Genomic DNA, 15,097 nt, shown 5'->3' on the forward strand with positions numbered 1-15,097 from the left:
GCAGCCTGGCCCAGGGATGAGACCAGCCCAAAGGACCCAGCACCACCCACACATGTAATAGGACTGCACGCAAATCTCCTCATCCATCAGAAAAGCCCAACTGTTGAGGAGTAGAGGACACCCTGAAAGGTGATAAATTTGGCCTTAGACCTATTTTACATATCAGCTCCTTTTCCAATTATTGGTACTTAGGTCCAGAGCTTTTTGTTAATGAAAGAGTCAAGGCTGGCTGGCTCACAATACAGGATGTATAAACAAGCCCAGGATGGCAAATAAAATCAACAAGTCATTATCTGTGAGCCTCTCAATGGCTTTAAAGTGCTCATCCATTGACACTATAAAAATACAACTGTTCCAGCTGTTACCAGCTTCCCAAGATGTTTGGCTATGGGAAATAAAGGAGAAAAAAAAACTTAAAACCTGTGGCTCCAGAAACATGGATTTTTCACAGACTTCAATGAAGGAGAACACATTTGTAGCAAATTGCTTAGACATCTTATTCATAGCACAAAGATACATTCATGACTCTGAGTGAACAAACAACTGAAATGCTTTAGTAGTTAACACACCAAAAGTGTGGAGAGGGGGGACAGACAAGCACCTGATCAACCACAAACCTCCAGCATGGCCACGGAAGAGTCACCAAGACCCATATTCTCAAAGAAATTCAGGTACCACCAGCCAGTTCTTCTCATTCCAAACCAGTGTCTACAGCTGGACAACTGAACCTCATCCTAGAGGCTCCTACCACCCTCTCATGGATATAAATGGATCCACTGGTGACTAAATCTGGTTGCAGTACACGAATCCCGCCTCAAGAGAGGAGTCTGCATCACATGAGCTACCAGGATTGAGATGTTCTCCTCTGCCCCATCTCCTCTTCATCCCCAGTGGGGACACACAGGAAGCTCCAAATGGCAACTCAACCCAAAGTCACAGCTGGAGGGCTGCAACACTGACAACAACCCAAGGGGGTGAAGGGGAGCTCACCTGAATCAAACTGCTCCCTGTTGCCGTTTGCTGGGCTCTGACCCTGCTCCGGGGAGAGATGCTGGGTCTCTCTCATGGTGGCAATGAAAGATGCCCTCGTCTCCATGGCTCAGAGGAAAAGGCTTTGCCTTCCTAATTCATCCTGCAGCAGGGAGTGCCTGGAGGACAAGCTAGAAGAAAAAAGAAAAAAAAAACAATGAGTGGTTTGTTCTACCTACACCAACCTCTTCCCTCAGCCTTTCCTAGTGGTTTTCATGTTATCCCATCTTGATACAGTTGGACTTCATGACCTTAGAGGTCTTTTCCAACCTAAACAATTCTGTGATTCTCTGACTGTAAGCCTTTGATCCCACTCTCATCTCCAAGCTGACCCTAGAGGTGGATGAAAACCACAACAAAGGATCTTAGTGGCAATAATATCATAACAGCAATAATAATAATAACAACAGAGAAGATTATAAGGTAATAAACAGCATCCACAGGCTTCACATCCCAAAGTTCACTCCTGCTCCCAGTACCACCAATAGAGAGAGAAGGACCAGCCCACAGGGTGGTATAACCCTTGCCAAAAAAAAAGGCAGGAAATGTCAACTCAACTACCCTCCAGCAAGTCCAGCCCTTGGCTTACAACGTTTTGGTGGCTAACACTGTGTGAGATGTATCTCCTGCTCCACAAATATTCAAACTTCCAAAGGGGGAGATTTCTGATAATGAAACGGAAGAAACACAGAAGAGAAAATACTTGGGAGCAACTGGAATAACTAGAAAATGAAATTCAGCAGGTAAAATGCAAATATCCTAGTGAAACAGTGCTGGCTGCAACTGTTTATTGAATGAAGATGGACCTAAAGTAACTATACCAGTTAGTAACATGCAGGGTGGCAAATACTAACTCATTTTAAATTGGGTTATGTTGGCAGAGGAGATTCTTCCAGAAGTAATGACCCTAGTAAACACAAAGTGGAATAAAAACACACAAAAATGAAAAATTATATGAGAAAAGGCATACAGGCTTACCAGATCTTACATCAGACACCAGACTAAATGAGAACTGTATTTCTAGCTACAGTAAGCCACCAGACAAGCAATACCCTGGGATACACCTTTAAGAGTAGATTAAAAAGAACTCCAAAGTGAGCTTTTCAGTAAAAACTCTCCGAGATGGTGATAACTTATGAGGTGTCAGAGCAGGACTGAAAAAGAGAAACCAAGAGCTGGGATTATGGGCACAGAGGGAGTCAGCTATTCACACAAGATATGCTAAAGCAAAGACAGAGAGTAGGGAAGGTGTGTGCCCAGAATATCCAATGTGGAAAACTGGTCCTGCTTATTAGTGGATGCCTCCAAGACCAGCATGGCAGAGAGGACTGTGATGGCAGCACCAGCGTCAAATGCTCGACAGGAAGTGTGACTAAAAGTAGGAAAAAAGTTTACTGCCCAGGCAAAGCAGGAGTAATAAGACTGTAAAAATATTATGGGATTTTTTCAACTTTTACTACTCTGGAGGCATATTCTAGAAGACTGGATATGGTGGTTATAAAACAGAAAGAAGGAGAGTGTTCTGTCCTAGATTTTTCATTCCCAGTTTTTAAGGCCGTTCCAATGACAATTTTAAAGAAGAAATGCACGTGTGTGAGCAGCTATAGGAGGAACTGAAAAAGATGAGAAGCACGTCAAGTCTAAGTGTGTCCATTAACTGGGACTGTCTGCTGGAGTGATCACAACTGCAATTAAATCATGGGTGTGCACAAAGCATCCCTGGTGGAAGCAAATTACCAAGGCAGGTGATACAATCCCTCCATCAGCAATTTGTGTTCCCCACCCCAAAGGAACCTGCTAAGGAAAGTTAAAAATTTAAAAATTGAGATCATAAATCAGCTCACAGCAATATGGTTGTTGGTCTCTTCATAAAGTGCTCAGCATACTTTGAGCACTCCACAAATAATAATCATCCCTTCCCCACTGCAATGACCACCACAGCATTTCATCTTTATTCTTTGTTGACATGAGACTTGCTAATGAATTAAGTGTATTACATACTACGAGTTATTTTGAGTGCAGCTAACCTCAGAACATACACATCACTCATCCCCAGTGTATATTAAGTTTCAATTAACTATGAAACTCAAAGCAATCAGTTTACCGAAAGCCAAAAAAACGGTAGAGAATACTTCCGTAAACATCATTAATAATAAATTAGTTAAGTATCAGGATTTTACATCAAGCCTGTTAAATGGGAGAGGAGGGGAAGTGTCAGTTTAAGCTAAACCTTGGGTGGACTCAGCTGTTTTCATTTTTGCTTAGGAACAGACAATGAGGGAAGGTAACCTGGCTCTACTAAAAAAATTCAAAGAACAGAAACAGAGAGATCAATTTAAACACAACAAATCCATCATTTTAAAGAGAACTCAAGGGTAACAATATAAATACCAGGAAGAAACATAAGCCTCTTGGTACTGTAGTTGAATCTTGTGACGCTCCTGTGATCCTGATAAAACAAAGTTATGAGGTGATAAAACGCTGAAGGTGTCCAATCAGACAACAACAGTATTTGCTTTTTCTTATGCAGTCAAGCCCCAGATCTGCCACCAGACCTGGGCAGATGAGAGGGGCTCATTGCCCTGGATCAGGGAATTTCCCCCGATCAGAAATGGAAAATGGATGGGAAAATCAGCAGGAACCTGCCCGAGGTGCCTGCAGAACGACTGGGATCCACCCTCGGTGGCCACATCTGGGGCTGGGTTTGAACCCACTTCAATTAAAAGGGGGAAATGAAGAATCTCTTAGCCAGATTCAGCAACATCATCAACATTTTTGCTTTTTAACTCTATTTTAATCTATTTTTTGCTTAAGTTATGGACAACTTACTGGTTTTAAAATGTCATATCGAGAGCACCCACATCCCAAGAAAACTGGATCTTTCAGAGGCTGTAGTTTGGCTTCTTATTTTGGGAATAACTAGTTTACTAGTTATGGTAGGAGAGCACTTTAGGATTTTCCCAATACTATGTGACAACAAAACCAAACTCTTATGCAAACACAAGCTTCAAAATAGCTCTGAGCTTTGGTGTTGATATAACTAACTAGCAAAGAAAGCTGACATAGGGTATTAATTTTTCACTTCTTATTAATTGCTGCTAATTAACACTTCAAACAGAGTCCCCAGCCATACTTTTAACAGTAGCACACTGGCTGGCCTGCAATCAACATTACACAACTGTACAGCACACACCACTGTACTCCAATTCCTCTGTCAGTCTGAAGTCCACTGGAAACCAAATGAAGGACCACAAGCCACATTGCCAGCCTGTAAACCAGGGGATGGGAAACAACATCAGAAGAGGCTCAAGGTGACATTACACTAGGCAGGAGCACAAAGCAAAATACTATGAAATGCATTTGAAAGAGCAGGGAGGGGGGGGAAATTCCTGGTTTCAGATCCCTTGTTCATTGTTTCTGCACAGTGGTGGTTCAAACCGATCCGATTCTTCCCCCACGCAGCTCCCATTCCCTTGGCATTTAATTCAGATCCAGGCTCTTAATTCACAGGCAGAAAAAGGCAGCCAATATAATAAAGAATCTCTTTTATTTCCTTCTTCCCACGGCTGTCAGTCTCAGCCCTGCCTTTATCTCCAACGCGCTGCCTCGTCATTGTATCAATATTGGCTCTTTGTACAAGCGCCAGCCTTGGCTTCCTCACACCATTTCACACTTCTCATCTCCTCTCGACTCCATCCTGGTTTTCTTTCCTTTGGAAGGTCCCCTACCCACACACAAATCCTTCCTTAAAGTTATTCCTGAAAAACTTACTATCTCCCTCCAACGTATGCTCGGTTAATCGGGATCGACATACAAAAGGCAGGCTGCTGGAACAGAGGATGCAAAAAAGATCCTGCAGCTTTGAAACCTCCTGCCCAGACAGTGCATCAGGTATGCCAATGTAATGCTGAGTCCTGAATGGTGGAGAAGCGGAAATCCCACTGCCTCCTCCAAAATTTAGTAACATTCCTTGACTTGAGATGGTCCCACCTCTCAGTATGGAGCCACCTGATGAGTGCAGAAGGGCTGCAGCATCACAGGGCTGCAGAATCACAGAATGCTTTGGGTTAGAAGGGACTCAGAAGGATCACCAAGTCCAACTCCTGGCCCTGCACAAGACAACCCCAAAAATCACACCAAGTGCCCAGAGTGTCGTCCAAATGCTTCTTTAACTCTGTCAGGCTTTGGGCCATGGCCACCTCCCTGGGGAGCCTGTTCCAGTGCCCAACCACTCTCTGGGTAAGGAACTTTCTCCTAATATCCAACCTAAACATGCCCTGACAGAGATTTACACCGTTCCCCTGGAAGTCAGGGAACAGTAAGGGCTGCCAGCACAACCCTGTGTCCTTGGTGAAGAGCCCCTGCCAGGGATGTGGCTGGTGGGAGGGTGGGTCCATGAGCAGCTCGGGGCTTACTGAATTTCTGGAGGTTGACCCTGGTTACATAATTGGGTTTTTTCCAGCCCAGTTGGAGGGAAGCTGAACACGGGGTGGCCCCAGCAGACTTTCTTGTTGAATGCATCTGCTGATTCCACCCAAAGGCAGGCCCTACCATGAGCACTTTCGTGTAGCCTTTACCATCTTCAAGATTTTGCAGGACCGTGAGTGAAAACATCGCTGCAAAGCAGTCAAGGAATCCAGTTGTCCCCTCTTCCATCCTACTTCCAGAACACATCTTTTTTTTATGCCACCCACCTGGCCAAGTGGTAAAACAGGGACCCCTAGGCCTAGAGCAGATGAAGCAATTGCCAAGGTAGGACACAGGTGATGCTGGACCAGGTCCTGACTCCATTGTCAACTTCACCTTGGGCATTTTCCAGAAAATCCCAATGAAACAGCACTACAAGCAACGTGGAGAAGGGTGAAGGGGGACTCAATCCTGTGGGACACAATCTAGGATGCACTGCTAGTGGCAGCCTGCCACAACATTCACACCCCTGAGCATCTGCACAATGCAATGGAGGCTCATTCAAAAGGGCTATTGAACACATCAACTAAGTTTTACCTCCTAGAAAAAGGGCCTGTCTCTCCTCTCAGACAAAGCACCAGTTGGAAACCTTTTAAGGACTATTTCTTCCAAATTCCTGGGGTTTTTTTTAATTATTTATTTGAGAGCATCCCTTGCCAAATGTTTTCAATTATATCAAGTGACAATTTCTCTTTCATATTGAAGACCCCACAGGATTTTATTAAGGGAAATTTACTGCTTTGAACAGCTCTGTGTTGTACTCTGGGGTGGAAGAAACAAATCCCATATAATCTGGAGAACTAGGAATGTTCACAGTATTCAAATATATAAAAACCAGCTGAATGAGGAAAGAGTATAATCTGTTTTCCACTTTCTTTGTGGATCGAAGAGGGCAGCTTGGATTTAAACTGTAGGAGGGTGGGACATTTGATCTGGGCATAAGAAGAAATCAGTGATGGTGAATCTGGTGAAGAAGTGGGATAGATTGTTGGAAGGCCACAGTCTTGCTTTTTGGAGGGGTTAGGATGCTGATCTGTCCAGAAACAGATCTTGGTACAGTTAATTGTGCCCTGGGGTAAGAGATGGTCTGTACAAGCCATGGAGGTCCCTTCCAGTCCTCCTACTCCAGCCACTCAGCAGGGCTGATCTTTCTGCTCTTCAAGTCAGCATTTGTGCAGCAGCACAGAAAATAAATGGCTAAGCCTGGAGGGGAAACATGAAGAAACAGGAAACTAGGGAACCACCAGAGCAGGGATGGTCTGGATTGTCCACCTCAAAGCCAAAAGGGACAGAAACCAAACTTTTCTGAAGATGAGTGGTGGAGAAGGGATATATGCAAGGTGGTGACAGCCCTCGTAACTCAGCTGGTCCTTGTTCTCCTCTCATCCTGCTCTGGTGCCAAATGCCTCATACTTTTTATGCCAACAGAGACAAACCCACTTCACAAAGCAATTTTCTCATCCTCCCTACCTGGCACACTCCAGAGCTCAGGATACACACAGAGATAAATGGCAGTAAGATAACAGAAAGTAAAATAAACCTAATTAGAGACTCTTAACTTGTTTACAGCAAAAAGCCCCGCAGTATTAAGAAAAGAAATAAGACAGATGACAGGCAGACACACAGACTTGGGTACACATCCCACTCTTGGCTGTCTTATGCATAAGTATAGACCAGGACCTAGAGATGGACTGAAGGTAAAAACCCACCACACTGAAGGCTACATCAAATCTCTGAATGAAATGAAGGGCAATTTTTCATTAAATTTTCCTTCTTGTGAGTGAGCTGGATGTTTTAACCATGGAGAAGAAGGCATTACTGCTCCATCTGTATCCTGCCTTCTCCCCTGTGAACCCCAGGCATCTCCACCTTCAGCATTCCACAAAGCACACGTATCAAGGAGAGGGAGGTCATCACATACTAATCCTTCCTGTTTCCAGCTGTTCTGTCACCTACTAGGTGGCTGTCACCTTCTCCACGACTCAACAGGCAGTTTCCATGAGGTTGACCCTATTTTGGTAGAGCATTTCTACTCATTTTAAGTACCCAGCACACACAAACTACTTGAGAATAAGGCATATTTAAGATTAGGCATCTTCTGTAGCTCTCAGGGACACAAAGAAGGTAGGGTCAATGTCCCCAGTGCCCTTCACAGTAGGAAAAAGAACTGCAAGAAAGCAGCACAGCAACCACCTGCAACATGCTAGTCTTCTCCCCCCTCTGTTTGAAACCAAGCCAAACTCAGGAAGCCTTTCAGATGGGTAGCTTGAAGACAAACAGCTGCTTATCATCCTGAGACATCTCATCTTGTTAGGTAAAGCCACAGAATCATAGAATGGTTTGAGTTGGAAGGGACCTTAAAAATCATCTTGTTCCAACCCCCATCATCTGATCACCTCAAAACACCAGCCACATGGATCAAATCAATCAGTCAGACCCCCTGAGTGGGACCAATCAGCCAAATGATAGAACTCACCCAGCAGGAAACACAAAACACTGTTTTCATGGACTTAATTTAGAGCCCAATTCAAAAGTCCCTCATCAGTCAAAATTCCTGTTGTCCAGGGCAATCAGTTCCGCCTTCTATGTCTCTGCAGCAGTCAGAGCCATTTTCAAAAAAAAAACCCCAAAACCACAAGATGTAAACCAGAATCCAGCAAACATCTGCCATCTGATTCCAACACTTTTTATGAAAAATGACATTTCGGGTCTTGGCAGTGTTCAGTTCACTTAAACAGCACAGTTGATCAGCACTTGGGCTTAGTCCTACACATGCTCACATCCCTGTCAGTGCTTTACATCCAGAGGCAGCTTCACTGATGGACAGGATTTGCCAAAAAAAAAAAAAAAAAAGGAGAACCAGCCCTCACAGCCATCCCCAGCCACCCCTTGGTACAACAGCAGGAAGATGAGGATTGTTCTTTCTGCCAAGCACGTAAGGGCAGCCAGCAGACCCCTTACAAGGTCTATCCAGAACCAAATTCCACAAGACAAGACATTTTAACTCAAGAGTCCTACAAGTCATATTTACATGGCTAATTCCGCCCAATTTCTCTGAGAAAAAACAAACGTGAACTGCTCCAGGACATCCAGGTTTAATTCCCCATCATCACTCATCCAACAGAGCATCTTGGAGTCTGGTCTTACACCTGCACTGAGCTCCCACCCCTGGACCTTGCTCAAAACATCTTCCAAGAAACAGTTAATTATTACTTTTTCCTGTCCTTTCTTTAAAGTGGTATTTTTAATGCACTCAGGAAAGCTATTGCTTTCTACTCAGAAGTCTCCACAAGGAACTTATGGCCCCTTAGACTCTAAGAACCTTCAACCTGTGGTTGCCTTGTCAGATCTCCCACACTGCAGGGGCAAGGATAATGTAACCTCCTGGACTTTATTGGAGGGAATTCACCTTCCTTGCCAAGCCAACAAACGCAACACTTTCTAATAACTTATATTCAAATTGGGTCTCAGGACTTTACCCAGGAAAATAGGACTCTCTTGCACAAGTCACCCAGTGATGCTAAGAGCATTAATCATGAAAGCAAGAATCATGAGTGAGAGTAAAAATAGCAAAGATTCTGCACATATCTTTTTTTAAGCCTCACACCTACTCAGAATTGATCTCTTGGTCAGCTCTCAAGAACTGCCTGGGGTGGGTTTTTTCTTTCTTTTTATTACTATTTAATTTTAGAACAACGCTTCTGATTCATAAAAATGGGAGTAACCGTGAACACATTTTCCAAATCAGCTTTCCCAAGAATGCTTTGTTTAGGTCTTGCAAAAGGTCAATCTCAAAATAAACTTTTTCAGGAGTTTTTTAAATGCCAGTGATGGAGTCTTTGCTCTTATTTCTGTATTTTCCTATTTTGCAGCTCAAACCTTTTTAATCACTGTAGTAGTCATACCCTAGTCACAGAAGATGCAGGAAACAGGAATCTTTTGGCAAAAAAAAAACCCCACAGGATGGATCTGAGTGGTTTCATCAGGATCTGTCATTCAAAGATCAACAGTTTCACATGATGAGTTTCAAATACTGAAAAGGTACCATTGGCTACTCTAATCCTAAAAAAAAAACCACCCTGCTATCAGGGACCACATGTTACAATGACAGAACAAACTCATTTGCAAGTGGCATCACTATTATCAGTAGCAAAATCATTTAATTTTCAGCATTTTGGACCCTGCTGCACCAGCTGATACACTCTGTGCCGATATTCACAGTAATAAAATACTTCTGACACCTTCAGGTCATCTAAAACATGGGCCCTGTGGTCACCACATTAGTTTTTCTCTGTGAACCCTCAGAAACTCACCTCTGTCTGCTCTGCTTCAAGTTTTGGCTACTTGTCTCACGTTCTGAAGCTTTCCACAACTCCTTTGTCACTTGGACACAGCCAGGGACCAGCCACCTCCATCAACCACCACCACCCTTGTGAATCTCCTCAGATTGCCTCCATGCCCTCACCCCTCACTAACATGAGTTTAGCCAGCAAAAGGTCCTTGAGGAAGGACAGAATGGTTTGGGTTGGAAGGGACCTTAAGAATCATCTCATGCCACCCCCTTCCAAGGGACACCTTCTACTATCCCAGGTTGCTCCAAGCCCTGTCCAACCCGGCCTTGAACACTTCCAGGGATCCAGGGGCAGCCACAGCTTCTCCGTGTAACCTGTGCCAGGGCCTCCCCACCCTCACATTCTAGAAATTCTTTCTAATATCTGCTGAAGAAACAAGGCAGCACCTTGCCTACAATGACTGTTTCTGTCCAAGGGTGGGGGAAAAGCATCCTCAGCCTGAAGAGTTGATGCTTGTGGTGTTTATTTTATTTCTAGTAACACCACCATAAAGTTTTAATAAATACTTCATTGAAACATCAACTGCCTGTCCAGCCAGTCAATTATCACTCATAATCACAGCTATATAACTATACACTGTCTTCTACAGATGTTCCTACATCTGTGCAAAACACACTCTCCACCTCTGCCACATGTAACATCTGTTGAATATTTGTAAATGTTTTCTCAATATATAAATGAAATTATACCATCTTGCTTATAATGTATTTTCTGTCCCGCTACACTGTGCACTCCTTAAATCATCCAAAAGGTATTTCCTTGCTGTTTATAGTGTACTGGTCTCTCGATAGCTCTTGGCTGTATCTATTTAAATGGCTTTTAGATTTTCACTTAGTTACAGATTACACCGAGCCTCCATCTTATCACAGGAGTTATTAGGACCTAATCCTTTATAAGCACTGAATTTATTAGACTTGTGAGAATATTTTCTTTCCTCTCATAAATAATCTGTTGGAGAGAGGGGGGGGAAAAGAGGAGGAAAAAAGCCATTGGCATCCCTGCTCACCCAGGCAACAGTCCCAACCCCAGAGAGAAAACCTGCCTCATCTGCTTTTCCTTTGCCACTAGCAAGGGAAATCAAATTTGTTTTTACCTAAAGGCTTCTAGGGAGGGAAAACAAACTGCACTAAATCCTGGCCAGCACCCATCTGCTACTGCAGGAAGAAACTCCTCGGAGGAGGTTTGCCTGGTACAACCAGAGCTAACCCTATTGCACCTCACTGGTGCTGAAGGAGGGGTCTGCCTGGGGTCCATGCAGCAACAGAACGCCCCTCTCCTTGAGGGAAACAGGAGCAAAGTGGTCCCATAAATACAGTCCCTTTGGCTTGTGTGGTTGTCCCATGGCAAAGAGACAAGAGCAGGGGGATAGGGGGTCACCCCACCCGGGGTTGGGTGTCAGCTGCAGAGCCTCAGACAGGCAATGCTGACACAAAGCTCCCATCAGAGAGGGCAGTTTGCAAGGGAAGAGCCATTTCAAGCTGCTTTTTCCATATTTAAGTAGGTCCCTCCAAGGCAAAGGGGAAAAAGGTGAACTGGGGGAAAAGGGATGAGACCCTAGGTACAGAGGGATCTCCAGGGACCTCCCTCCAACCCCACATTCCCATCACACAACCAGGTGAAGCTGCTTCTCTGCTCAGACACCAGGTCACTGCTACACGACTTTCTTCCCCAGAACACCAGGGGCACAGACTGATTTTAAAAACAAAGCTGTCCTGTCCAAGGGGAGGCAGATTTGGGGATGGAGAGATGCATGACAGGGGGGCAGAGCAGGGAGGTACGTTCCCATTTTGGCTCCATCCCTTCCCACCCCACAGAAAACCCCACCAGCTGACACCACTCCACTGCAGCTCTTGGATTTTGCCACCCAAGTCCCACCAGTCTGACAGCTGCCTTCCAAGCCCCTCTGCTTGTAATAAATGCTGTTTTCTGCTATTTTGATAAGAAATCACAATTTTCCCTAGGTCTGCTCCTCTGCCCCCTCTGCACCACATCCTGCAATGGGAGTTCCCTGAGCCGTTAGCTTGGTCCTGGGAGGGGCTGGAGAAAGGAGGGGGAAAATGGGTGGGAAGATGGATCAGAGCCCTTTTGGAATGGGAAACCTCACCCTGAGGTGTGCAAAGAGTGTCTCCAAGCGCTCCTGCTAAATGAAATCATGGTGGGGAGCATCTTCAAGAGGCACAGGGAACTGGGCTGGCAGATCAGCTCTTCCCCCGCTCCAGGATCCTCCCTGGCTCCTCCATCCCTACCCGGGCACTGACAGCCTGCGATGCTGGGAGCATCCCATCGCCTCCCGTGACACAAAACATCGATGCTCCAAAGTTAACACCTCACGACCCACGGTGAAACAACTCCGGAACACCAGCAACGAAGTGCTCCCTGTACGGGATCAGGGGAGTTTCTCCTGCCCCCGAGGCAGCCTCGCTCCTCCACTCCCTCGGAAAACACATTTGGAAAAGGCAGCCGGGGAAGGGCACGAACTCCCCGAAAACTCCTCGCACACTCATTCTCTTGTTTTGCTAAAGCTGCGATTCGCCTCCCTCGCTGCGGGCTTTTAAGCGTCCCTCTGCAAAAGCGACGCTGGTTGCACCGCTAAAGTCACTTGTTTGCAGCCCAAATTTCCGTGCAGAGCAAATTCCACAGCGCTTCTGCTGAACAACAGCAAAAAAACCCACCCCAGACATCCCCAGCTGACTGCGCCCAGGAAGGCTTGACAGCTCCAACAGGACATCTCATCCCACGACACTGTCTACTGTTAATGCAAAATAAATCAGCGCTCTGCCTCCCGGCATTTTTTTTTTTTCTTTCTCATGGAACGTCTGCAATTTTGGCATTCAAAGGCAAATCGGCCGCGCTCCCAACTCCGCAGGTCCCTTCCCAGCACACACAAATGCCCGGTACTTTTCCCACCACCGAGTCCTGGGGCGGGGGGAGGACCGCGAGGATGGATCCCATCCTCATCCCTCCGCATTAATCCACCAGCGCACCTCTCCGAGCAACAAAAGAGAGTTGAACCCAACGTGTGGCACCTCGCCTTTCCTCTTTTCCTCCCCTCAAAATGTTTATTTTCAGTTTTTAAAGACACCTTAACCCGCCATGTTGAGAACGAGCTTTATAAATATTCATTTACCGCAGTTCGGAAGCGCTACGGGAAAACACGTCTAGATCAGAGCTGCATATTTTGGCAGAGCTGATCGCTTTCTTCTCTTTTCTCTCTTATTTTTTTTTCCTTCCCTCTCGCCTTTTGCAGCGGCTTTTTTTTTTTTTTTGGTCCCCTTTCCCCCGCAGATTCAGAAGAAACCCACCCGCACACCCCAAATAACTCTTGTCGCGATGTGCGTGAGCCTTGTCAATTTGAAAGGAGGTCGCGCAAGCGTTTGTCAGGAGAGCAGAAAAACGATGGGTATTACTTTAAAAAAAATTTTAAATAATTAAAATTTAAAAAAAAAAATAAGACAAGGTGGGGAAAAGGAAGAGGACAGGATAAAAAGGGGGGGAAAAAAGAGAAGAGGACGAATAAAGAAAAAGGGGGGAAAGAGAAAAAAAAAAAGGAAAAAAAAAAAAGAAATGAGAGCATCTAAAACGCGATCCGACGAGGTAAAAAGAAACCCCCTGCACGCTCGTGGTGAATCTCACAGGCACCGCAGCCCCGCCCGTGATCCCCCCGTCGTGCCCAGCCCGGGGAGCGGCTCCGAGCGCCGGTCCCGGCCGGGGACTCAGCCCCAGCCGCCCGCCAACACTTCCCAACAACTCCACCGCGCTTTTCCCCTTTGGAAAAGATGGGAAAAAAAAAACAAAAACACGCCCATCTCCCACGTTTGAAAAAAAAAAAAATAATACTTTTGATACATTTTGAGAGAGGGGAAGAGACTCCCTCCACCCGAAGCGCTGCAAAACCCGACAAATAAAATAAAGGGAAACGCCAGCCGGGAGGGTTTGGGGAAGGGATGGTGGTGGTGGGGGGGGAATGCAGATCGCGGTGCCTTACCTGTGCGAGTTTGGGTTATTTTGGGGTGTTTTTCCCCGCGGCCAGCCCCCCGCGGAGCGATGCGCGGAGCGGCGCGGAGCGGAGCACGCCCGTCCCTATCCCCGTCCCCGTCCCCGCGCCCGCACCCGCGGCACACTCATTCCAATATGGCATCCGCGCAGTGCGCATGCCTGCCGCTCTTTTTAGGGCTTTTTTTTTTTTTTTTTTTTTTTTTATATATATATATATATTTAGCAGCCAACTCCTCCGGTGACCTTTTTCAGCAGTTTCAAGAAAAGGAATTAAGAAAACCCACGAAAGGCATCGCACGCGCATCCCAACACCATCACCCCCCCCTCAGCGGCTGCGCCCCCGCGGTGCCTCCGCGCCCCCCCCGAGCCGCGCCTCCGGCAGGGACGTGGATCAATTAGCCGGGGGAGGGATGGAATCCACGCGTGGGGGGATGAAATCCACGCGCGGGGTTGATGGGTCGATGCCGCGGTTCGGCCGCGCTCCGCGGTGCGGGGCAGCGCGCAGCGGGGACACGGGCTGGCCGCCCGCGCCTTAAATGCCATAAAATGCCATAAAATACCATACAGCCTTTAATACCGGAGCTCTGCCTCCGAGCTTCCCCTCCCCGCCGCCTTTTATTTCGCTTTTCCTCCTTATTTCGCGTCGCGAAGAAACTTCCAGGGAGGGAGATGGGGAAAGAAAGATGGGGAAAGAGGGAAAGAGAAAAATGCACCGCATCCCTCAACCCGCCCGTTCCCTCCGTTCCGCCGGGCTCCGGCATTACCTGTTTTGTTCCCCGTTGCAGAAAATAAATAAAATATGTAAAGAAAAGCAGGCGAAGGCACAAGGCAGGATGTAAAATCAACTGGTGGGCACCCTCAGCCCTCCCGGCGCGCAGGGACACGCACAACTTTCCCTCCTTTGCTCCTCAGGTTATTTCTTTGGGGTTATTTGGTGGTTTTTTTCTTTCTTCAGCGGTTGCAGGGGATTCGCGGCAGAATCGCGCTGCACGTCGGTGTGTGCGGCTGTGCTGGCGTGGGGGAGTTTGCACGTACAGACACACTGCGGGATTTTTCTGGTTATTTATATTTTTTTCCCCCTTTCGAGAAAATCATCCCCACTGCAGAGCTGGAAAATCATGCCAGACACCGTTGCCCATGCCCCCGCCCCGGCTGTTCCTGCTCCTGGGGATGCCAGAAAATCCCCAGGGGTGGGTGGAGTGGGGATAAACCCCCTCTCTGCAGCCAGGATTACTCGGGATGCTCCGACCGGC

At 46.4% G+C, this 15,097-nt stretch overlaps 1 protein-coding gene across 4 annotated transcripts in view; it reads right to left on the minus strand.

Moving 5' to 3' along the window:
* The window catches only part of SFMBT2 (Scm like with four mbt domains 2), a 115,184-nt gene extending 100,511 nt beyond the window's left edge, over positions 1 to 14,673 (minus strand). For 2 of the 4 annotated variants that reach the window (XM_051795219.1, XM_051795217.1), the window contains exons 1-2: positions 14,609 to 14,673; positions 991 to 1,160 (exon numbers count right to left, since the gene is read on the minus strand). In XM_051795219.1, coding sequence (XP_051651179.1) covers positions 991 to 1,096 — 106 coding nt within the window. In that variant the 5' untranslated portion in view covers positions 1,097 to 1,160; positions 14,609 to 14,673. Of the gene's footprint in view, positions 1 to 990; positions 1,161 to 13,833; positions 13,980 to 14,608 lie in introns of those variants that run through there. The other 2 variants (XM_051795218.1, XM_051795220.1) reach the window with 2 other exon arrangements.
* Positions 14,674 to 15,097: the final 424 nt, after the last annotated feature.

The sequence above is a fragment of the Manacus candei genome, unplaced genomic scaffold (assembly GCF_025592945.1).
Source record: "Manacus candei isolate 608988 ecotype Guabito, Panama unplaced genomic scaffold, ASM2559294v1 h1tg000042l, whole genome shotgun sequence".
NCBI classification, from domain to species: Eukaryota; Metazoa; Chordata; class Aves; order Passeriformes; family Pipridae; genus Manacus; species Manacus candei.